Source organism: Leptonotus elevatus, chromosome 12 (assembly GCF_054856555.1).
Source record: "Leptonotus elevatus isolate MCC_2025b chromosome 12, RoL_Lele_1.0, whole genome shotgun sequence".
In the NCBI taxonomy this organism is placed as follows: domain Eukaryota; kingdom Metazoa; phylum Chordata; class Actinopteri; order Syngnathiformes; family Syngnathidae; genus Leptonotus; species Leptonotus elevatus.
In genome coordinates, this window is record NC_141250.1 from 23,413,236 (window position 1) to 23,437,152 (window position 23,917).

General features: G+C 49.4%; 2 protein-coding genes and 1 long non-coding RNA gene across 3 annotated transcripts in view; 1 reads left to right on the forward strand and 2 right to left on the reverse strand.

The window, feature by feature from the left end:
* trappc10 (trafficking protein particle complex subunit 10) overlaps positions 1–3,512 on the reverse strand; it is a 19,838-nt gene extending 16,326 nt beyond the window's left edge. The window contains exons 1-4 of the mRNA XM_086090622.1: positions 3,298–3,512; positions 2,327–2,408; positions 1,867–2,002; positions 492–691 (exon numbers count right to left, since the gene is read on the reverse strand). Of these exons, the coding sequence (XP_085946748.1) occupies positions 492–691; positions 1,867–2,002; positions 2,327–2,408; positions 3,298–3,364 (485 nt within the window). The 5' untranslated portion in view covers positions 3,365–3,512. The remainder of the gene's footprint in view (positions 1–491; positions 692–1,866; positions 2,003–2,326; positions 2,409–3,297) is intronic.
* LOC147165123 (uncharacterized) lies at positions 3,190–5,689 on the forward strand. The gene is made up of 2 exons (XR_015096629.1): positions 3,190–3,755; positions 4,109–5,689. It is a non-coding gene; the product is annotated as an uncharacterized LOC147165123 (long non-coding RNA).
* On the reverse strand, positions 4,371–22,244 carry LOC147165124 (myosin light chain kinase, smooth muscle-like). The gene is made up of 18 exons (XM_086090625.1): positions 21,287–22,244; positions 19,217–19,333; positions 18,668–18,730; positions 17,589–17,636; positions 17,281–17,408; positions 17,042–17,198; positions 15,758–15,948; positions 15,218–15,332; positions 15,103–15,135; positions 14,287–14,377; positions 12,708–12,911; positions 12,405–12,622; positions 12,177–12,300; positions 11,190–11,342; positions 9,631–9,845; positions 8,006–8,134; positions 7,811–7,923; positions 4,371–6,594 (listed from the first exon to the last, which is right to left on the reverse strand). Exons 1-18 carry the CDS (start codon positions 21,732–21,734, stop codon positions 6,466–6,468), a joined length of 2,676 nt encoding a protein of 891 aa, XP_085946751.1. The 5' UTR covers positions 21,735–22,244; the 3' UTR covers positions 4,371–6,465.
* Positions 22,245–23,917: the final 1,673 nt, after the last annotated feature.

The window sequence follows — 23,917 nt, forward strand, 5'->3', positions numbered from 1 at the left end:
TTGGACTGACCTTAAAGGGGGACTTGGACTGACCTTAAAGGGGGACTTGGACTGACCTTAAAGGGGGACTTGGACTGACCTTAAAGGGTGACTTGGACTGACCTTAAAGGGGGACTTGGACTGACCTTAAAGGGGGACTTGGACTGACCTTAAAGGGGGACTTGGACTGACCTTAAAGGGGGACTTGGACTGACCTTAAAGGGGGACTTGGACTGACCTTAAAGGGGGACTTGGACTGACCTTAAAGGGGGACTTGGACTGACCTTAAAGGTGACTTGGACTGACCTTAAAGGGGGACTTGGACTGACCTTAAAGGGGGACTTGGACTGACCTTAAAGGGGGACTTGGACTGACCTTAAAGGGGGACTTGGACTGACCTTAAAGGGGGACTTGGACTGACCTTAAAGGGGGACTTGGACTGACCTTAAAGGGGGACTTGGACTGACCTTAAAGGGTGACTTGGACTGACCTTAAAGGTGACTTGGACTGACCTGTCGTTCTGCTTGTTGCAGAAGTCGCCGCGTATCTTGTCGACGATGGACGAGCGGGGCAGGATGTTGCTTTTGTTCTTCTTGCGCGCTTCGCCGCTGTCCACCACGATGATGAGCCAGTCGGCCGAGCCGTGACTTCGCAGGCTGCTCTGCCACCGGCTCACGTCCTCCTTCACCGAGCTCCGGTACGCCTCCGTGTCCTGCGGCCACACGCACCTGGCTCAAGGACCGCCGCGCCAAGGATGCACCAAAAATGCCCGCCCGAGGAATGATGACGTGGTCTCTAACTTTCAAATGGGTCACTTTGAGCCAGGCCGGGCTACGTTCATGTTCCAAAAGTGCCCCCTTAACCAATGACAGCTCATCGTGATTAACCGTTTGTAATACCAAAATGAACCCTGTTAATTGTCTGGTGAGGAAACGTTGAGGAAACGTTGAGGAAACGTTGAGGAAACGTTGAGGAAACGTTGAGGAAACGTTGAGGAAACGTTGAGGAAACGTTGAGGAAACGTTGAGGAAACGTTGAGGAAACGTTGAGGAAACGTTGAGGAAACCCCCACCCGACTATTTCGTAGTTCTTAAACTTTCAAATGGGTCCATTTGACCCGGGCTATGTTTGATGTTACAAAAACATTCCGATAAATATTAGTAACCATTTTAATTGATGAGGAGTTTTATAGCAACAAAAAAAATAATAATAATAATAATAATACCCATCTGTATCTTAAACTTTTAAGGAGGGATGTACAATAATATCGGTGGGCGGTAATTATCGGCCAATTTGACGTCATACAGAACAAGCAGATAATTGCAAAATCCGCCGATAACAATTGACTTGCCGCGTTGGTCCATCTGTTGTGGTCGTGGCCAACTCCTCAAGCCCTCCCCTTTCCCGCTAGTGTGGCATAAACGTGCAGGATGTAAGAACGCGAGCATATCGAGTGGGCGACTGATGCCACACCACCGCAGCGCAGACACGGACGGACCACGGACGGACCACGGACGGACCACGGACGGACCACGGACCACACACCATCCTCTTGTTTGCCAATGACGACGTCAGATGAAAAGAGTCTCATTGAATTGACATTTCCCCAGATCTCGAGTCTGATATGAAATTGGCAGCACTGGCGACGTGTAAACCAACAAACAAAATTCTGCGTGACCACGTTTGTGTCGTGGGGCTCTTCGAACCGTCAGATTATTTTGGCCACAGATGGCAACCCGTCGGACCAGCGCTGTGTCGCATTCTCCATTATGGGCTCACCCTTCCCGTTTGTTTAGCAGCTCCTCATGTTTTTTGTTTGGGTCGACGGCGGAAATGGCTCAAACATTGAAGTGTGTGCGCGTGCGTGCGTACGTGCGTGCGACTCACGCAGCAGTCGGTCCAGTAGATGTGCAGAAAGGGGAAGGTGAGCAGGGCCTTGGTGCCGTCCTTAGGCAGCAGCTCCTCCTTGAACTGGACAAAGTTGGCCTCCAGGTGGATCATCTTGGGAGCGCGTCCGTACGTCCTCAATACGCACACACACACACACACACACATCACGGAAACCTTAAAACCTCACAGCATCTTTTCTAAAAGTCACACTCGGGTCCTCGCTCAGCCCGCCGTGGAGAAATCTTTTCCCGAGCCAAATGACGATTCCCAGTGCGGCTGTTTCTGAGCGAAAGCCTGACTTTCATCTCATTTGATCTTCCTGACAGCCAGCGCTGCGCTCTTCGTGGATCTCGTTGGATCCGCTCACCTCGTCCTGCCCGGCCAACGGAATTGAGCGGGATCCGTTTTGCTCCCTGTCACGTAAGGTGACGATCGTAAGATACTGGAATGTACTGACCTCCTCCACTCCATGGGCTCCCTGGGCAGCTGCTGAGCCAGGGACGTGTAGAGAGACGTGAACAAGGCCTGGTCGCCGGCACCTGCCGGGACAACAACGGGAACATTCACCGGCATTGCCAACACGACAATACTCAACGCCTGAATCTGGAATCTCAACCCTATCGCGACTGCTCAAGTTGAAAGCTTAACTTTGGTGTTCAACGTGACAAGCGCAAACCCACAAAAAGAGGCTAGCGTGATGTTGACGACGCCAGCCCGAGGGCACTTGGACATCAGTTCCAGTCGACAGCAATGGCCGCGACAACGACAACAACAACAACAACAACAACAACAACAAGGGATGCATTCGTCTGCTTAACACAATATTCAATGGAATATGGTAACAAAAGTGCAAAGAAACTATTGCCACGAGGTCGCCTTCGTATGAAACCTTCAGCCAGTCATCGCCATGAAAACAATAAATAAATCGAGGCCTGATTTGAAACCCGAGCTTTGCTTAGAACCTTGCCTTGAAACCCTACCCCTGAAACGAGCAACGACAGAGCGCATGCGCACCGCAGCGAGAACCTGACAGCCTGCCGCGACCGAAACAACTCAAAAGTCTCTTCATGGTTCGAGGACAACACCTTTGCTTCCATGACAACTCGAACCCGAAGCAGGTCAAAGTAAAGGCCAAGCTCACCTGTGTGTGCGGCTACCTAGCTAGCAAGCTCACTAACGCGCTAGCCAGCTAGCCGCCAGGTGAGCCGAGCAAACCCGACACCCGCGCCGCAGTGTCGGGTTCCCTGTTCGAGCCCCGCCGCCGCGCAAGCCTCGCGAAACACCGAAACGGCTCGAGGAGCGAACGTTCCAGCTGCTAAATTGAGCTAATCAGTGCTAAGGTGATCGCTAAAGCTAGCGCTAACGCTTGAGCTAAGGCTAAGCTGACCGAAACCAGACGAGACGAGACGAGACGAGAGCGGCGCTCACATGTGACGATGGGTTTGTTCTCCATAGCGTAGACGACGGCGGCGGGCTTCTCTTGACGACTGTCCATGTGCGTCAGCGGCGGCGCGCCATGAAAAGGAGCCGCGGGTGGACGCAGCTTGGAGCCAGCGGAGCGCCGGAGATGAGTCGCCTCAGTCGGGCTTCAGCCTTTTCAGGCTTCCGTCTCTCAGCCGAGAAAGGCGAAGCGGAAGGAGCGGGAGAGGGGCGGGGCGCGACACGCGCAAACTTCCGGGAAACCGTGACGTCATTTAAAGGGCCAGCTGCAAGTGGGGTCTGTACCTGCCAAAGGGTCTATCAAGATGTCAAATAAAGGACGAGCAAGACATACGTCTTTTGGAATGTCAATGTCATTTATTTTATTACCTTTCACACACGTGTAGAGCTGCCAATGTGGACTCAGCAGTTTTGACTGGGCTACGTCGTTCGAGTCAATCGCATTGGTAAAGTTTTGTTTACTGAAAAGTTAGTGAAAGTTGCATCGGGCGGAGAATCGAGCGGGTCCAGATTGGCTTCAGCCAGGTGTGCTGCTCCTCAACAGGTGGAGGTCTGCTCGTTTACCTGCCAGTTGAGTAGCTGAAGCCAATATGTGGCAGGGTTTTGATAGTCCGCTGGCTTCGTGAAAGCATCATTTTTGCCTTGATGGTTCTTTAGGGTCAGTTAGTGAATGTTAGCCGAGGAGCTCTTTTAAATATCAAATTGCAAGACTATCAAAATGAACAAAGTATGTGAATGAGTATTTTTCAGATCATATACAACCATAAAATGACCTTCCAAATGTGGCTTATTTTGACAGGATTCAAGTCACAGAAGATGAAGTATCACCTGTAACGCCACTTCCTACTTTTTGAGGGGGGGCCGGTTGGAGGATCGACACACGCCGCCCGGTCGATGGCTGAGTTGTTGAAATTGCATTCAAGCAGCGTGGAAAGATATTTGAGGCAGCACTTCGTCGAAACAGCATGATTGATCGTGTTTTGGATTCGTTCAACTCAAGAGGACTTCAGACATTTAACAACTGACCTAAAATACACGTATCAATGATATGCTTAATGACATTTGCAGGAGGAAACTTGTATAAGTTTTTTATTTGAAAGCATTATAACCGTAATTCAACAAAAGATGCCCAGTCTGCCAAATGTAACAGTGTGGTCGAAGGAACGAAACAAAAGTTGTTCAAAACAGCACATGGCGTCCATTTGTTTCCAAATAGTGACCTTCCCGCCGCCAAGCATCCGAACTAACTTGAATTTCTTCGAGGCTTATGGTGGAGAGTGATGAAGGCCGAGCCGAGCCGAGCCGAGCCGAGCCGAGCCTTTTCCTTTTGTTCAGCGGCCCAGCTTGGAGGGAGCGCGGCCAGCGGGATGTCGGTGAAATGTTGTCGGGCCTGGCAGGCGCCCGAGCCCGTTACGTACACAAATGGCAAGGCGCGGCTGCTAAGCTAAATGCTAACCTTGTCGGTGCATGCCATCGTGTGTATACCAAAAACGCAGTAGACTCAAGTATGCTTGAAGTGTACTCCAAATTAGGAGAGAATACTTCCAGTTTACTTTTCTTGTACTTATTGGAAGTATAAATTGATAAGTATATAAATATGAATAATCATACGTTTTGTTTGCGTAGCGATTTTCAAAGCACACTTTAAAAAAATACAACTGACAAAGTGATGTTCAGTGTGTACTTGTAAGTATACTGAAACATGCTAAAAGTTTACATACGGTCTTAGAAGGCACTTGCTGTGAATGTAACGGGTCTGAAATTGTCGGTTCCATTTATTTATAAAGCCCTAAACAGCATGTATACATGTACTCAAATGGGCCCATTTAGTCCCAAAGAGTTGACTTCAAGTTTAGTACAACACTGGAAAAATAAACTGAGGTATACGCTACTTTTTGTTCAGGTGACTCGGGCCGGTGCTGTCCGTGACCGAGCGCCGGTACCGATGTCCAAAATGGAGGCGCACGTTTGTTGTGATTGCTTTATTACGTCCGTGTCAGGAAGTACACTTGTGCTCTTGTCGTACGTGTCAAAGTCGGTGGACAATTGGACAAACCTTCTGCAGGGTACACAACTCATGGATGGACAAACAACGTGAAATCAAATCAAAGTCAGCAAAAACACACACGCACACACACTGGTGAGGTGTCGAGTGGATTGCGGAAGAAATTGCGCCATCGTGTGTTTTGTGCGTGTCGCTATCACGAGGGAGGGCGGAGGCCATCTTCCAATCACGAGGGAGGGCGGAGGCCATCTTCCAATCACGAGGGAGGGCGGAGGCCATCTTCCAATCACAAGGCAGCTACTTGCTATGGGGGAGCAAAACTGCCAAAATCAATACAAAATAAAATAAATATAAAAATATATATACTGATATATATATCGTGTTTATTTCAATTTTCATTTATTTTTTTGTATTTAATATTTCAATTATATTTTTATATGCGTTTTTATTTTCACTTGTATTCATTTTTTGTCATTGATTTATTTTTTGAATGTTGGCAGTTTTGCTCAACATCCTTAAGCGGACGTCATGACCGGGCGTGCACGCGGCATCGTCATGGCAACGGCAGCCAACCACTGATCCATGGATCCACAAATGTTTGATTTGTCGTTTACAGATCTTGATTGCTTTCAAATGGTTGCAATTACGCATGATGCAATCGGTCCTTTCAAAGTTTTGCAAACATCTGATTTTAATTTGAAAAGCAGCATTTTTTTTGGGGGGGGGGGGGGTATGACTAATCGTTGATTGAAGAGGTTATTTGAGTTGAAATACTGGATGGATGGAGATGTCTTGACATCACACGAGCGCATAAATGACAGGTGAGCTCCTCGTGGGAGGTGGTGAAGGCACAGGTGAGCACAGCAAACTCGCACGCACGCACGCACGCACGCACACACTCCTCTTCACCACAAAGGCATTTGTGTGTGCGCGCATGTGATCGTAAATAACCATTGACGGAGGCGGGTCAACTGGAAGGCTTGACTGCCATTGGCTGAAGCAACAGGACAAGTGTGAATGACATCATCCTACGCGTATCCACCTGACCCATCTCTGTCAATATCCCGCCACCCTCCCCAGACAGGAAGTGCGAGGACGCCACTTCCCGTCCGCGCTGCTTTCCTCCCACCAGAGTCTCCGAGCTGTCAGGCTCATTCTTCCTCCTCCTCCTCCTCTTCCTCCCCAGCCATGACCTCCACCAGCAGCTCGGCGGTGCAGGTGGCCTCACCCAGATTGTTGATGGCCTTCACCGTGTACTTGGCGTCGTCGTCGCCCGACACCTGCGGACACAAAGCACACGCGTCAGCAAAATGTCCACTTGAACCCTGGGAATCATTTACATTCGCAACCCTGACATTTCCCGTGATGTTGGCGAGCCTTGACCTTTATTTGACCTCCTGTCAGCGAGTGTTCATTTCGTCAACGAAAACTAAACAAAAATCCTTTTGTCAACACACATTTTTCTCTGGACTCAAACTAGACCAAAACCCTCATTAATAAACAATAAGTGGGACTAAATCAGGATGCGTTTTTTGTCGACGAATGAAGACGAGACGAAAATGTCCTAAAATCGATGAATATTTTAGTTCATGAACAAAAACGAGCTGAAAATGACATGATTTGGTCAAATCTGGTCTGCTAATCTGTCATGTGACACACAGTGACACGCCCCCTTTCAAATCTGCAGCTAGCATGGGCGGATTCACGATGAACGCTTAAAAAAAAAAAAAAAAAAAGTCAATTATAGTTATAATGTAACATTAATTCAATGAACTTACTAGCTCGTAGCATGCAGCTATCGTAGCCACCGGAATTGTGCGTGACGTAAAGAAAGAGACACAAGTGGCCCTGGTCATATTGTATGCTACGGCCGACGCCAGTGGCTAGCGGCTAGCGGCTAGCGGCTAGCTGTTAGCATGAGCAACGAGTGTCTGGCTGCCGGCTGCTAAGTAACGTTGACAGCTTATTTGAATTCTTTTTTCCAAATAGTGGACCGAGGCTACTTTGCAATGTTTAAAGGAAAGGAATGTGCCTTCAATTGCACGTTGAGGTCTTTTCATTATTTATTTAAAAAACAACAACTTTGTCTTCATTCAATTTGATAAAACTCCTTAAAAAAGCAAGAAATGTCAGACTTGGCTGTTTAGAAACACGACTTGAAGTCATTAATACATTTTTATTTGACACATGAAGCACGTAATGTAAAAATAAGAATGTTCCTAAATCCTAAACGGCTATGTTGGATTTTTTTTTTTTTTTATTTAATGGGAAAAGCGGTTTACAAAATAAATGAAGACAAAGTACTATTTCTCTCTTCTTCTTTTTTTTTTTGCTGATCGTAAAAAAACATCCGACCCGTGAGTGAAATCCGTGACTAGTGACAGCACTTGAACGTTACGGCTGGTCGCACCGTGAAGCAGTGCTGTGATGAATTGAAAACGCTGGTTTTGGACAAACCCCCACATATCAACCCCCCCTTTTTGCGTCGCTCGGCACCTCGGAAATGACGAGGCTGCAGTTGCCGTCCTCGTCGTAGTCGATCTGGAAGTGCCTGGTCTCCTTGATGGGCTGCCCGTCCTTGTACCACACCGCCTCGGGGTCGGGGTAACCTGCCGACGGCCCCCGGGCAGGCGGTTAAAAGCCGAGCGGGGGCGGGCTCGCGGGGGCGGGCTCGCGGGCGCTTGGGGGTACCTTCGATCTTGCAGTGGAAGCGCGCGGCGCTGCCCTCCACCACCTCCACGTCTCGGATGACGGCGCTGAAGGTGGGCTTGCACTCGGCCCTGCGCTCCAGCTCCAAGCACTCCAGGAAGCGGTTGTCGTCTGAAAGGCACGGCAGTCGAACCTGAGCTTTGCTCCTCCCGCCAGAACACCACAAACCGCAAAGGAGCGACGACACACCAGCTGTTCTATTCTCAAAAAACAAAGTCGAGTCCTGCGGGCGATTCTGGAGCTGTCAAGCGATGACATTTTTCAATCGGATTCGTTCCACAATTGGCGAGTGAAATTTACAGGCTCCGGTACGCATATATATATATATTAGAGGTGTCAGTCAATTAAAAGTTGTCATCGTAATTAATTGCATGACTTCAATAATTAACTGACAATTAATCTCACATTTTATATCTCAATTGATATCTATGTTTACAAAAAAAAATCCTAATTTAAATATGTTTGCATTTTTCAGTCATTGATGCAGTCATTTCATAACAATTCAATAACAAAATGTAAAATTAAAAAGATGCACTGTACCGAGTGTGATATTGATTTGTGTTGGGGTCACTTTTCTGCCACGAGATGGCATCATTGCATTTGTAAGACAACGGTGACAGCTCAGTGCATTTTCCTTTTCATATTAAGAGCTGACTAAAATGACGTAACTTGCTAAATTCTTAAACAACAACTTGACCCCAGTCCCCGCAAATATATGCATTATTATTTCATTTGTCACTGCTGAATTGTGTTATTGTGACTCCTTTGCGCAACGTTGAATGCTTTTATTTTGTTAAGTTCAATACGGATGCGCATTGTACATAAAAGACACAACTTTGCTACAAAGGAACCAGGAACTTTGACGAGCTCCTGTTATGTGTTCATTCTTTCAGCGTTTAACTCATTTGCTCCCAAAAACGTATAACTATGTTGTATTTAAAATGTTTTAAGTGTCCCAAATACGCTTTTTTAAAAAAAAAATGCTTCCAGAAGGCTCTCAACTGAAGAGAATGCTTGACGCGATGGTCGTAGTTAGTTATTACAAAAAACGGCCAGGAGGTGGCAGCAGAGTATAAGAGATCAAAAAGCTCTTTTCGACAGATTTGTGAAAAATTATACAACTTAGCTATATTCTAATGCCAATTGCTGTAACACGGAAACACATTAATATACTTTTTTTTTCCTGATGAAAGAAGAAACAAAATCAGTCCAAATCAAATCAAACAGCCGGGAGCGAAGGGGGTTGCTTCAGTCAAAATGGCAGCCGGTCAATGAGTCTCCATTTTTGGATCCACTGCACACGCTCGTCCTCTTTCTCGTATCAGTTGATGACTTGCATCATTGAAAATTAAAGTGGAAAAAAAAAACAGCCTCCGATCGTTAGAAATATTGTGAGTGTCGTCCGCAAACATTGGTCAAGTGTTTGACTTGAACGCGTTTAACGTGTGCAACCTTTAACCTTTTGCAGTCCAAATGACAAACGCGCATGATGAATGTGATCTTTTTTTTTGCACGAGTGTGATTGGAAGCAAGCGAGTGGCCACAAACTCAAGCGTAACAATGAAGGAAGGCGAGCGAAGCGAAGCGCTGCGCGCGTGTGCGTGTACCTTCAGTGGGCGAGCCCCTCTTGGCGTGGACCCCCGCCATCATGGCCATGGACGAGAGTCTGCCAATGGCTTTGATGGCGTGCCCCGTCTTCTGCCACTTCCTCCTCAGGATGTACTTCTTCATCCTCTCCTTGGACAGCTTCTTGGCCTTCATGGTGTTGGTGTCCTGCTTCAGCCACGTGTGCTCCAGACACTGCGGGCAGCTCAAGCGCGCCCTTGCGAGCAACACAAAGGTCACCGCACGCGCACACACATCCGGCCCTTCCTTTCGGGAGTACGGCGCAAATGCAACTCTTTTGCCGCCGGCGGCGCGAGCTGAAGTTAAAGCGACACGAAGGAACATTCGGTCGCCGTCGGCGCCGTACGGGCAAAATCGTGACGTCTGCAGGAAGGCCACGTTTGCCGCCAGGTCAAGCGCTTCGCTTTGCTTTTTCCCGAGCCAATGTTGATCCTCGACCGGGCGGCTTTTTTCTTTTTTTTGGTCTCCTCAGACAAAACGTTTCCGTCGTTTTGCAGCTTCTGCCAGGGAAGCAGTCGTCAACATTTGTAACGGGCGGGAAAGGCGAAGTGACGCCGTCCGCCGTCAAGCGGTCAGCACTTTTTACGTGCGACTTTTCCTACCATCCTTTTTGGAGCTTGCGTCGTGCCAGTCAAAACGGACGCCGGCAGGCAAAGGCTCCTTTTTAAGTCCATGTTTCATCGGAAGACTTATTGAAATATTGGATTCATTTTGAAAAGTTCCTTCGTGCTCCCTTAAGGACACGCCCACTGCATACCGCCAATAACGTCAACGAGGGCGTTTTTTTTTTCTCAATGGGCAGCGCAACGTCTCGTGCGGTGCTGCTTTGTGACTCACTATGGCCAGCAGATGGCAGCGTTTTCAATGGGCTCCCCGTGTAGCAAATGACATGACAACATGGCGGATCTTAGGAAATCGAAGGTTTTCAAGGACGACGTGAACGATCAAAGCATTTGTCACATGAAATGGAATTCACGTCGCGTCGCCAAACAAAAACTTTTTGTGTCAAAGTCACTGTTGCGCACAAAACGTGTCTTTTCACAAAAAAGCTTGTTTTCTGCTGATCTTTTCCTTTTTGGCTTGATGTCACTCAAACGACCTCTTTTCAAATAAGGATGACGACAAGGTAGAATCAAACTTTTTCTTTTCTAGTGAAAGAACGTTTACGTAGTCATAGCACACAATATTGTGTTTGCCTTGAAAGAGGAGTGAAAATGCTGGAAATGGGCTGGCGCTCTCGTTTGTTTTGGGGGGGGGCGTTGGCAGCAAAAGAGTTGAACAGCAACGGAACGCACGTGCGAGTTTGGATTTTTGAGGTTCCTTCTCAAGGTTTCTCTTTTTTGCCCTGACGTTGTGTTTTTGTTGTTGCTTTTGTTTTTCCGTGCCTTCTCGCGGTGCGATCACGAGACGTCAAAAACCTTTGAGAGTCTTTTGCGATTAAGAAACGAAGTATGGACTTGCGCGTACGATTCGATGCTACATTGCTGCGTTTTTTGCAACGATTACGACGCGGCGCAAATGTGCCAGGAAGCCGACCGACCTCATGTCCTTCTGCAGCAGCCGCGTGATGAAGTCCTTGGCGTGCTCGGAGATCTCGTCGAAGGCCTCGTCCTCAAAGTCCCACGTGGCCGAAGTCACGTTGGCCAACGTCTCGTGGTCGTTGTCGCCCATGAATGGCGACAGGCCGCTCAGCCTGACGGGGACAAACAAACGCAGGTGGCGGGCGGGACAGCTCGGCCAGAGAACGGGACAGACGGCAAGCCACGGAGTGCAAATACGTCCGCTTATTGTCCTTGAGTTGCTTTTTGCAATACTTTCGTTTTGTTACTTTTGAATCAAAGTTGTTGTTTCCGTCACGCAGGAAGCGCAAACGCCGCCGAGTAACGTTCAGATGCTTCTCTGTAACGTTCCAGAAGCGTTTTGTATGAACCGCCCTTCTTTTGAGTGATAAAAGAGCCGCGAGCAGCGCGCTAATTAGCATTCGCGAGTCAGACTGGAGCAGATCTTAACGATTCTTTGCGCATCCATAAATCGAAGCAGAAATCATTGACAATCGAATCCTTTTGAATCAAAAATCGCTGCGAATGGAATCGCAGGCCCAAACATCGGAATCGAATCACGAGAAATCGTAGCTTGTCGATATGCTTTGCTCGAGCGTACAAAAGCCCAATTTTGTGCTTATTATTATTATTTTTTTATATCGCCAACCTCCCCACACTATGAGGCTCAAATGTTGCCAATATCGTATGGCGATGTTTGGATATTGTTCCATGACTTCCTCAACACGGCAGGACAAGTCAGAGAGTCAACTGGCCCAAGTGGAGCCATTTTTGATCCATGAGCTGACATCTTTCAAACGCGGGCTAAAATACTTTGGACTCGGCGAGTCCATTTCGCAGCCGAGACTTTTGTACTTTGACTCGAGTAATTATTTGAGTAAGTAGTTTTTTGGCCAAGTACTCAAGTAGAGAACGTCAGTAGCTTTGCCATCTGTGAAAAGCACGCAACGGATGCGAGCGACACTCACAGAATGTAGCAGATGACGCCGATGCTCCACATGTCGGTGGGGTAACTGATGGCCTCGTAGTTGATGACTTCGGGCGCTACAAACTCGGGCGTTCCGAACAAAACTTTGAGGGTGCCAGCATTTTCTGCCAGAGACAAACAACAGGAAGTTGGGAGTTAGGAGGCGGCGAGCGCGCAAAGCGCGGAAAGCGCGGAAAGCGCGGAACGTGCGAGCGGCGGCCGACGTCACCGAGCCGCCTGGCCAGGCCAAAGTCGATGAGTTTGATCCTGCTGCCGATCTTGTTGACACACATGATGTTCTCGGGTTTGAGGTCCAGGTGCACGATGCCCTGCTTGTGGATGAAGCCCACCCCGTCCACGATCTGCAGCATGTACTTGATCACCTCGCGCTCCGACAACTCAAAGTCCTCGTCCATGATGCGCTCAAACAGCTCGCCGCCGGAGATCCTGCCCGGCACAGGACTGCCGTCAGTCAAAGGCACTTTTGTCAAATCAGGCCAAAGGTCAACCGCCGCCTGCCTGGACTACGTACATCTCCAGCACCACCACGATGTCCGACTTGCCCTCAAAGGCGTCCACGCACTGGACCAGCTTGGGATGGTGGAGGCTGTTCATGATGCCGATCTCCTGCCGAACGTTGTCTTTGTCCTTGGCCGAGTACGCTTTGATGAACTTTCCCGCCCACGCCTTCTTGGTGGCCTTCTCCACAAGCTTGAACACCTGACCAAACTTGCCCCTGTAGGTCACAGCAACACGGACATCCATGAAAGGAACGCCTCCGTCCCCAAACCGTCCCCATGCGACTGGTCTGCCCATCCAGGTGCGCCAGATCCACGAGCCGCCGCTTGAGTAGAAGCCAAACTGGGGCAGGGTTTTGACTTTCTGGACCTGGATTTGTTCGATGAGGCCTCTGCAGAGGTGGCAAATCCAAGTCCAGAAAGTCAAAACCCTGCCCCAGTTTGGCTGTAGCCTCAGGTGCTAGCTGCCGCCGTGCTCATTTACGTGCTAGCTAGCTAGGTAGCATCAGGGGCTAAAGCCAAACTGGGGCAGGGTTTTGCCTTTCAGGTGCTAGCTTCCCGATGGTGCTCGTTTACATGCTAGGGAGCTAGCTAGCTAGCTAGCTAGCATCAGGGGCTAAAGCCAAAATGGGGCAGGGTTTTACTTTCTGGACCTGGATTTGATAGATGAGGCCTCGGAATGATGAGATACACACTGTAAACCCGAACCTTCAAAAATAATCAAATAGATTTCGTATACAATATTCAGAGTTTTACAAAAACAACTAACTTCACTTTTTGAACTTGGTGTAACTTTGTATGCTTTTATGAGGGATTTGTACTATTTTTGATGAAATTGCACTTCACTAGTTTTAGTTATGAATAACTTAATAAAATGTAGTTATTTCGTGATCAAATCTGGTTTCTATTGTTTCTAAAAAGGTCTTATTTACAAATAAAATACATTCTATATAGTACAAATGTGTTAGAATATGCATATAGCAACCAGAACTGGATTGTTTGTTCTGGAAAGTTCTGGAAAACATTTGACTTAATCAATTCCCCCCCCCCCCCAAAAAAAACAAACAACCGATGACCTCACTTTTTCTGAGTTCTGCTAACTTATTCGGGTTCACAGTATGTGCGACTTGAGTTGGGCCGCCGTGTGGCTGCGAGCGGTCCTGCCTTGGAGCCTTTCTATCGATCTGCGTCGGCGTCTTAGCCGGCAGAAAGCAGTTAAGACCATCAGGTCACCCTTCACACATGGGCTCGGGTTCGGGCTCGGGCTCGGGCTCGGCTGAGCCGTCCCCCGTGTGGGTGGGCCCAGAAGAGTAGAGACTATCTGGACTCGATTAGACCTCCTTGCGCATTCAGCGGGTTCACAGCTGTGTACTGGATCTTTCTGGTTCAACGGAGGACATTCCGTCTTCTGGCGGTTAGCGTTCACATCAAGATACAAGACGCAGTGAAAGGCTCGCCGCAGTGAAGGCGTGCGCGCGCGTCCCGCACGCCAGCCGATGGCGCGCGGCTCAACAAGGAAGGAGTGTTGAGCGCCCGCAACATCTGGCCAGGCGTGTCGCTTGTCAGCGCACGAGCTCGCAGGCGCCGGCTTACGTTCCCAGCCGCTCCTCCACGTCGTACAGCTCCTTCACCTTCACGTCCGTTCGCACCGTCACCTGCCTGTAGTCCGGCACCTTTTCCGAGTCTGCCAACGAGGGGACGCGGCATCAGAGCAGGAGAAAACATCTGTTGTGGTCAACACGCGCGACTCAAAGCAGACTCGAACCCTCGTTGATAAACAACACGCGGGACGAAACCGGTGTGCGTTTTGTCGACTGATGAAGACGACACGAAAATGTACGGCACTTAAATAACAAAAAAATCTTTGGACATTTTAGTTTAGGAACAAAAACGGGACCAAAATGATATGATTTTGTCAAATCTCGTCTGCTAATCTGTGACTGTGACAGTCATGTGACACGTGTGACCAATCACGCGGGACAGACAGGACGTGGATTCCCGCTGAAAGACGCAACGTTAATCCAACGGCTGCAAATGTCGAGCAGCGGATCGACTTTGTCCATTTGTCAAGTCCCATTTGGCACAATTGAGTGGACATGTTGGCGCGTCCTCGACACGCCAGGAACCTCCCACAACGTTTGACGCGAGTGTAAAAAAAGCGGATTCTGATGAGTTGTGAACACGTCGACATGGGCCAACTTCAAGCTCCGAAATGTTCTGTCCGTTCCTCATTTGGCATTCTGCAGCGAGCGCCTATGGAGAAGAAACTGTACTGATGGTCTAAGTCATGAGACGGGAGACGGGAGACGGGAGACGGGAGACGCGAGTCCCCCGCCTCTGAAAAGCTGGCGTTTGTGTGCGAGTGTAAACGGGACGTGCGCGTGCGCGTGCGCGTATGCGTGTGCGTACCATCCTCGTCCTCCTCCACCTCCTCCTGGTTCTCTGTGGACGCAAGCAAAGAACACAAGTTAGTGGATGGGGTCGGGTCCACGTGGCGCCGCGCGCTCGGCCGGCGGGTCCGCACCGTCGTCGTCCGCCAGGCCCACAGTGACCTCCTCCGACTCGGCGCTGGGCTCGCTGATGCCGTAGATGTTCTCCGCTCGGATCCGAAACTTATATTGCCGCTCCGGGAGAAGGTTCTGGAGGCGGCCGGAAAGAGAGTGAGACATGGTCGTGGACGGGGCCATAATCATGGACTAAAAGCCCTGGAGTTCCTGGAACTCAAAGGCCGACGGGGTCAGTTCAGGTACGTGAGCTGCGTTGGGGCCGGCAGCGTCTGAATTCAGCGCGCTTATTACTAAGTCCGACCCACTGGACTGTTTTGCTTCCGTGCAAATTTACGGGCTGACCGTCTCGTCTCATCAGCGAAGCCTCAATTCAGTAGCCAATCATATTGCAGTGAGAAGAGTCCTGACGAGAACTCGGAGAAGGGAGTCATCGTAACACGTCAAGGACATGGAAAGAGCAAAGGACTTGGAGGACGCGGTCATGGACAACCGTATAAAGACAGACAAAGACAGGCCGACACGGACACGGTCAGAGACATGTATGCAGACGGACGCACTTGGACGTTGTAGGATGTGCTGTTGCAGGACACCAGCGGCGTCCACTTGTGGTCCACGGAGTTGAACGTCTCCAGGTGGTAGGTCTGGACGGCACTGCCGCCGTCGTAGGTGGGACCGTACCAGGACAGCGTGAGACTGGAGCGCCTCACGTCGGACAGGGCCGGAACCTTTGCGGGCGGGTCCGGCTTGTCTGCAAGATGGAGGACACTTTTGACAAGGGCGACATCTCGCATGTGCTGCTTTGCCTCGCAACGATGACTACCACCACGCTAAAGGTGCTAAGGAAGTTAGCATCCTTCCACTGAGTAGGACATGACTGTTTTCCCAAATATTGGACATGTCTTTTCTTGGCAGGACAAGGAGGGCTGGCATGCCCAGTCGGAGGTCACGCCAAGCGGAAACGGGAGCGCTCGCTCCTCCGCTGCCATAAAAGGCAGCGGGTTTCATGCTTCGTGCGTCCCCAAACAAAGACCACGGCAAGATGGCCACCTTAGCCTCGTTTAGCCGAAGCCACGGTAAGCTGAGATCCGTGCTAATGCTAACGTGCTAACATGGACGCGGTCCAGGTAGGACGTTTAGGACCAGGATTTTGAGACATAGACAGAGATGTGGGTGAAGATGGAAACGTGGACGCCGGCAAGCGTCGTTCAAATCTCGTTGATCACCGGAAGATAGAAAATCCGCCTTTGAACACTTTTGGTCAAATTGCGTGCGGTCTGCTCCGATACCTTCAACACACGCACACACGCATTAAGGTTCTCGCTGATGAATCCAGGTGTGCCTGACCTCAGTAACCATGACAACAGCGGTCAGGCACACCTGGATTCATCAGTTTGTCCAATCATGAAAGACAGGAAATGGAGGCGGGGCATTGAGTTCAGGAAGTCGTGTTTTTGTGCAAAGAGCCCATTATGCTAATGATAGCATGCAAATTCTGGCCTTCATGCTAATGTTAATGCTAACACAATTCTATCGCTAATGTTCGGGCTAAAATGTTAATGCCTTAATGTAATAATAATAATAATAATACGTTGAATTTGTAAAAAGAAATGTCAAAGTGCTGAATATTGTCTATGCTAAATAATGCTAAACCAGCATGCAACCGCTAACCCTAACATAAGCTAAAGAACGCGGCGACTGCTAGCATGACAATGCTGGAATGCTAATGCTAATGTTCATGCTATCGTCACACCAATGGCAACCTGACCTTCAGATAAGAACTGACCCCGGAAATGGCAACAGGTGAATGCTAAGGCGCTAATGCTACGAGGCTAATTCCTCACCCACAATGGTGAGGTTGAGCGCGGCCTGCCGGAGGCCATATTGGTTCCTCAGCTCGACGGTGTAGCATCCGCAGTGCTCCTGCTGTCCGCTGGCGATGGTCAGCAGGCTGCTGCCGTCCGTGCTGACGATGGACGTCTCCGCCGCGCCCTCCTGGATCTGGACACGCGCGCCACGCCGTCAAAATACAATGCCTGTGCGCGCGCGCGCGCGGGCGCGGGCGCCGGCGCGCGCGTCTCACCGGCTTCCTGAACTTGAGCCAGGTGCAGCCGATGGGCGGAGCTCCGGAGAACTTGCAGAGGATGTCCACCTTCTGCCCCGCCAGGATCTTCATGTCCTCCGGGAACGCGACGATGTGAGGAGGCAGTGCTGCGCGCACACACACATCATGGGGCCCATTTTTTTTACTATCATTGTGGGGACATTTTGGTGGTCGTCCCCATGAGTCCAAACCTCTTTTTGATGTTTGAGGTTAGGGAAATGCACGATGTCATTGAGATGTCCCCACTAGAAATGCAAACCCAACGTGTGTGTGTGTGTGTGTGTCACCTTGTTTGGGGGGCGTCTTGGCGGTGGACTTCTTTATTCGAGCTTCACCTGCCAACACAAAGATGTCTCAAAAAGGCTCCATGCCCATATTTGGATGTCCGCAGCTTCAGATCACTTTTTTTTTTCAACTCAAGAAATTCTTCACACACAAAAACGCTGCTAAACATTCAATGAAGGTTTTTCATGGATTTTTTTTTTTTTTTTGCAAACGTCCTGTTTTTAAATAAAGGGATGGAAAGTGAAACATTTTTGAAATGAATTTCATCGGTTCATCAAGCAAAGTTATTGAAATCATCAATCAAGACGGGATGGAAAGCGACAGCGTCCGATACTTGCAGGAACTCGTCGTCCGCTTTAAAATGATCCTTGCGAGAAAATTTTAGTCCAGAAGTGGGGGACTTAATAACATTAACATAACACGATGTGGCTGGAAATGAAGTCGTAGTACGAGGAACAAATTCATTCTTTTTTTTAGAAGGTGAGTGGAAAATAAAAGAAGGGGACAAAATCGTTCCTCGAACGAAACACGTGATTTTGTTCGGCACAAAACGGGACAAAATCTCTTGCGTGCTTCAATCGATGTCGACATTTAGCGACTCGGATTGAAACTGATTTATGATGAAACGAATTATTTGTCATAAGGTTTGGATACCCGGAAGTATCCTTGCCCCCCCCCCCCCATCCGAGCCCCCCCCCCCATTTCTAAAAGTGCTGGCAAACGAGATGTCGCATCTCAAGTCGCACGTTAATAACATCACAAAACTTCACAAAAAAAGTCAAAAGTCAAACGAATCAAAACAAACAAAGTCGCTCTGAAAAAAAATTCCAACCACAAACAGAACAACAAGAAAAAGTCCAAACCATAATTGCAAAACTATTTTAACCCTGATGTGTGTGCGTTTGACAGAATTGTTGGTGCGTGTGTGCGCGTGCAGTTCCCAGCCTGCATGTCCTTATTGGGACAAAAGGAGCGAGCGAGACCTCGGCGTCTTCTTCTTTTTTGTGGAAGACGCGTTCTCGCCGCCAGCATTCAAACGATGCTTCTTTTGCCGATTGCAAACCATCTTTTGTCGACTTACTCTCCGAGGTGGCCGCCGTCTTCTTGCCGGACTTGTTGTCAGCCGCGGACTTGTCCGGAGGATCTGTCCACACGCACAAAAGCCGAAGGACACAAAAATGAGAAGCGGCTTTCGCAGCGTTTGTTTTCAGTTGAGAGCAAAAAATGGCAGTTTCGGCGGCAGCGACACATTTGCAAAGTCGACGTCATGCTAACGGGCCACAATGCTAACAAAATTAGCATCCAGCCTTGAAGCAAATGAACGCTGCAGCAGCGCGAAGACGCACAATCCTTTGGCGCTCACGATCGGGCAGGCGTTTATTCTTTATCCTCTGGGAAGAACATTTCAACAACAAATATTTCAAGCTGCTCCGTTTTATTATCTCTGATCGTCAGCATCAATCGTCCATCGTCCGCTAAATGGACTCTTTTCCAATGGAATTTGGGGCCATTGCTACTCATGTTGATCTTGGGGCTAACCAATGACAAGTTAGAAGTGAATTGTAAAAAGTCTCTTAAGTGGCGCGGCGCCCGCGCGCGACGCTTTATTGCCGATGTCCTCTTGTCTTACCGTCCACCAGAACCAAGCAGGAACATTGGTCCCGGCCCGCCGAGTTCTCCACCTTGCATTTGTACTCGCCTTCGTCCTCGGGCAGCGCCTTGTCGATGCTCAGCGAGCACACGCCGCCTGCGCGCAAAAGACAACGCCAGTCATCCCAAAAGAACACTTTTATTTTGAAAAGAACCGGGAAAAGTGCGCTCATGCTAACCATGCTAACACAGACGTAGCAGCCAGCCAGTTGCGCAATATTGAGATGTTTTTTCATCAGCTAATAAAATAAACCAAAAGCAATTGTTTAGGAAAATAGCAAAAGAACGAAAGCCGTTTGAATTGAAAGTGAGCCCATTTTGAACAACGGAAGCCGCGTTCAATTGTGACGATCGACTTTGGAGCGGTGACCGATTGTCGGCCATTTTGGCAAACCGCTGCTGAGAGATGAAATTCCGGCGGAGGCGGAGGGAATCATTTCCGCTTCAACTGCCGGAATCATTTCCGCTTCAAACGCAAACAAGCAAACGTTCCCACGTTTCGCTTTGTTGAACGTTTGGGAAAACGCTCTCAAAACCGCGGGGTCAAGAATAACCCCGCGAGGATTCTCACCAAAAGTAACGGCCAACTGTGCGTATTTCAACGTATTCATTATAATGATTCATGTATTCATATTTTTTCAAAATCATTTTTTATTATTATTATTATGTATTTAGATATTTATAAATTCATTGTTATGACTATAATATGAATTCATTAATAATTATAAATTATTTTCTGCATTTCAATCAAGTGAAGAGTTGGAGATTTTATTTATTAAAATTTTTTAGCTGAAAAAAAAAGAAGAAAAAAGAGCAATGATGACGACGTTAGCGAATGAACAATACGGAGCTCTTTTTGAAAAGAAAAAAAAGAATAAAAGAAAAAAGAATATTTTAGCTGTCAAAGTTCAAAAGTGTCAAGAAATCACGGATGAATGAAGATGAACGTCCCTAATAATTTCAGATGACGTTTTAGCGTGACAGCGTTTGGTTAAAAGTAGCACAGATTGCGACGCGCAATCACGTCAAGCATTGCATCCATCTTTACGCGTGACAACGATTGGCGTCGTTTCTTTTTCCAACTGAAACCACGCAAGTCATTCGCCGATGTCAAAAGGTGCGAGAAGGAAACGTCTTTGACGAAGCGACGGACGATCGCGAGACGCGACGAGCGGACCGAGCGCGCTGTCCCGCAGGGGGCGCAATTCCAGGCTTCCCGTTTCCGCCACTCATGTTGCTGCAAGTCGGCGTCTTTCAAAGACAAGACAAAACGTGGCCTTTTGCCGCTTTGGCCAAATGTCACGCCAACCTCGTCTCGCCGCCGTCGGTCACTGGCACAATTTCCCATGCCTTGCTTTTGTGCCACGCGAATACCAAAATGCTAATGCTAATTTGCTAACGTGGTGACATTTGGATTCCTGTTGCGCAAGAACGTCAGTCGAACCAACGATGGCCTTTTTTCCGGCCATGAATGACGAGTCAATGCGCCGGCACGCACGCACGCACGCCGGCACGCACGCACGCCGGCACGCACGCACGCACTTGAAAGGTCGCTTCGGACGGGCGCCGCTTGCAGTCGCTTCCGCTTTGGCGTTTTCTCGCTCTTCTTTGATTGTCGCCGCGTCAGCGACATTCTGACCTCGCCAACGTTTTCGTACAACATCAGATTGTATTTAAAAAAATCCTATTTAAAATACAAAGCAAACATGGCCGCCAGTGCGACGCGGAGAGCCAGGCACGCTTACTCGGACCTTTGAACGGCAACTTGATTTAACGCCGACGGGAATATTAACAACGACGACGCAGTGATTTGAAGCTTGTGTAAAAAAAAGGAAAATCAATTCCATAAAGTGGCAGAATTCAAATTGTTTACGTCGAGATAAGAAACGCTTTCATTCGAGGAATTCATGACAAATGCTGCGGTTAATTCTTATTTTCTATTGGGACGATGAAGCGTTCATGCTTGGGGAGGGGGAGGGGCTAAGAAACGCATCATCAACGAGATGTCCCCACGATGATACAAAGACAAGTGTGTGTGTGTGTGCGTGACCTTGGTTTTGGAGAAGGATGAACTTGGAGGCCTTGACGACTTTCCCGTCGAGCGTCCAGCTGGCGGCGACGTCGCATCGGGCGTCCAGCCGGCACTGCAGGTGCAGACGCTGGCCGTCCAGCACCGTCACGTCGCTCATCTTCTCGGTGAAGCGCGGCATCTCGCCGTCGGCGCCGCCGCCGTCCTTCACGCAGTTCTTGAGCACTTCGCCGCCGCCCTCGCTGCCGCCGCCCTCGCCGTTCTTGTCCACGCCGCTCGTCTTCTTGCCGTCGGCGTTCTTGTTGGCCGGCGCCGGCGCCGGGACCGAGGTCGGGACCGGGCCCGGACCGGCGGCGTTCTTCTTGCCCAGCACGGCGCGGAAGTCCACCTGCGCGGCGGCGCCGCTGGCCGTCTTGCGCTCCTCCTCCGGCTTGGCCTTGACCCCCTTCAAGTTGGCCTTAAAATCCATGCTGCTTGTCTGAGGTGGCGTCCTGGTCCTGGTCCTGGTCCTGGTCCTCGCCCCCCTCCGCGCTCACTGCACCTCCTCCTCCTCCTCCTTCTTCTCCTTCTGGTTTTCTTCTTCTTTCCTCTTTGCTGGCTTTGCCGTCACTGTGGACTCCTTTCGTCCTTTGTCAGTCTTTGCTCAGGTGTTCCTTACTTGGCCTCCTGCCAGCGTGTGTTGCGCACGTCTCCTCTTGCGTCTCCTCCTGCGTCTCCTCCTGCGTCTCCGTCTCCGCCTCCGCCTGCTTTTTGTCCTCCTTCTTCTTTTTCAGACTCCGTCTTTCCTCTTTGCTGCCACTATGAAGTCCTTTTGCTCTGCGAGTCCTTCTTCTATTTTGTCCCGCGGTTTCTTTTCTTTTGGTTATCGTTGAGGTTCTTGCGCTCCCCGTCACTGTCTGCCTTCGCCTTCGCCGCCGCCTCCTCCTCCTCCTCCTCCTCCTCGGCGGATGGAGCCAACGAGAGAATAAACAGCTGGGTTGAAGCCCCTGGCCTGGAAGAGTAGCACTGGCCCCCGCCTCCAGCGGCTGGGAAGGGGGGGGGGGCAGCAGCGGGGATATGGGGGGGGGGGGGGTCTTACATCACATCAAGTGAGCGCCGTGGCCAAATAAGGTCATGGAGCCTGGAGACCGGCGGGAACGACTCGCCATCGTCTTGGCGGGTTCCCATGAAACGAGGCCTCGGGCAGGAAGTGGCCTTCCTCGTGGTCACCGTCAATCAGGCACGACGCGGATCGATCGATCGATCCGCGCTGCCACAGGAAGTGACGTGCCGGCACACCTTGCTTGCTTGGAAGAAGGCTGGCGGGGGGGCAAACAGCGTCCGGGCAAACAGGAAGAGATGGCAGGATTAGAAACGGCGCTTTGGGGAATTTTGAAGGCTTTGGGGACGAATGAGGGGGAAGTGCAGGACGGACAATCCGGTAGCAAAGCCAGGACACGAAGGCAGGAAAGACGAAAACGCTGCCGTGGACGCGACCACGTAGCAAAGTACTCAAAGTACTCAAAGTATTCAAAGTACTCGCCAAAAACAACAACAACGTGTTTGTCAAGCGTTTTGACAGACGAAGCAAAAAAGTCATCCAGGCAACATCAAGACGTGGACGACCAAAACGAATTGGATCAGCGCGAGAACGACGACGACGACCGCCGCGAGTTGCGCTGCAAGCGGTGCCGTGACTTGAACGCTGTAAAAAATGTCTGTAGAATTAACAGTGAATTTCTGTCGAAGCGTGACATAAAAAATGTAAAACGCATTCTGATGTTGTAAAACCAAACACGACCACTTTTTGAATTCACAAATGCGTTGCCAAAGCCAAAACATTGCGATGCCGTTCGAACGACATCATTGCAACGTGAGAATCACACTTTTTGTTTTGCATTTTACAAATTCAGATGACAGATGTTGCGTAATATGCGACAGGAACGCAAAAAGCACGTCGAGGGCCTCGCAAGGTCGCAAAGCGCCAACGAGCCGCTTTGAAGCGACTTTGTTGCGTAACGTTTGCTTGCAGATTCGCTTGATTGGACATTCAATAAACAAGTTGTTCTGTAAAGCCGTTTACAATTGCCCTGCTAACCACAGCTGACTTTTTTTTTACAGTGTACGACTGCAACAATGACAACGTGACAGTTTTTCCAAATGACCTTTGACTTGTCGCGATTCGATGACGTGACGCCACTTCCGGCTGAAAACTTCGCATTTTTCATTTCTCAAGATTTATTGACTTGATCGCAAACTCCGCCCACTTTTCAGCCATGTTGCGACGTTCATTTGCAGCCATTTGATGAGATTTTTTTCCCCAATTTGAACGCCATCTTTTTGACTCGCAAACACACACAAGTCGCACTCGGGTGCAAAAAATGCCATCTCGTGGCGGAGCAGCTTTTCTCCTTCAACCATTGGATTAAGGAGCTTCCTCACATCCAATCGGCTGCTGGAGGCGGCGACCGATCCCAGACGTGCGCGCGTGTGTGCGTGAGTGTGTCAGATGTCAGAGAAAAGGAAATCCAAAGTCCTTATATGGTGAAGACCAGCCAGGACACACACGCACTCACACACGCACACACACACGCACGTGCAGGAAATGAACCCAAAGAGGACGAAAAGGAAAACAAGCAAAAGTGGAAGATGGCTATTAAACAAATGTTAAGC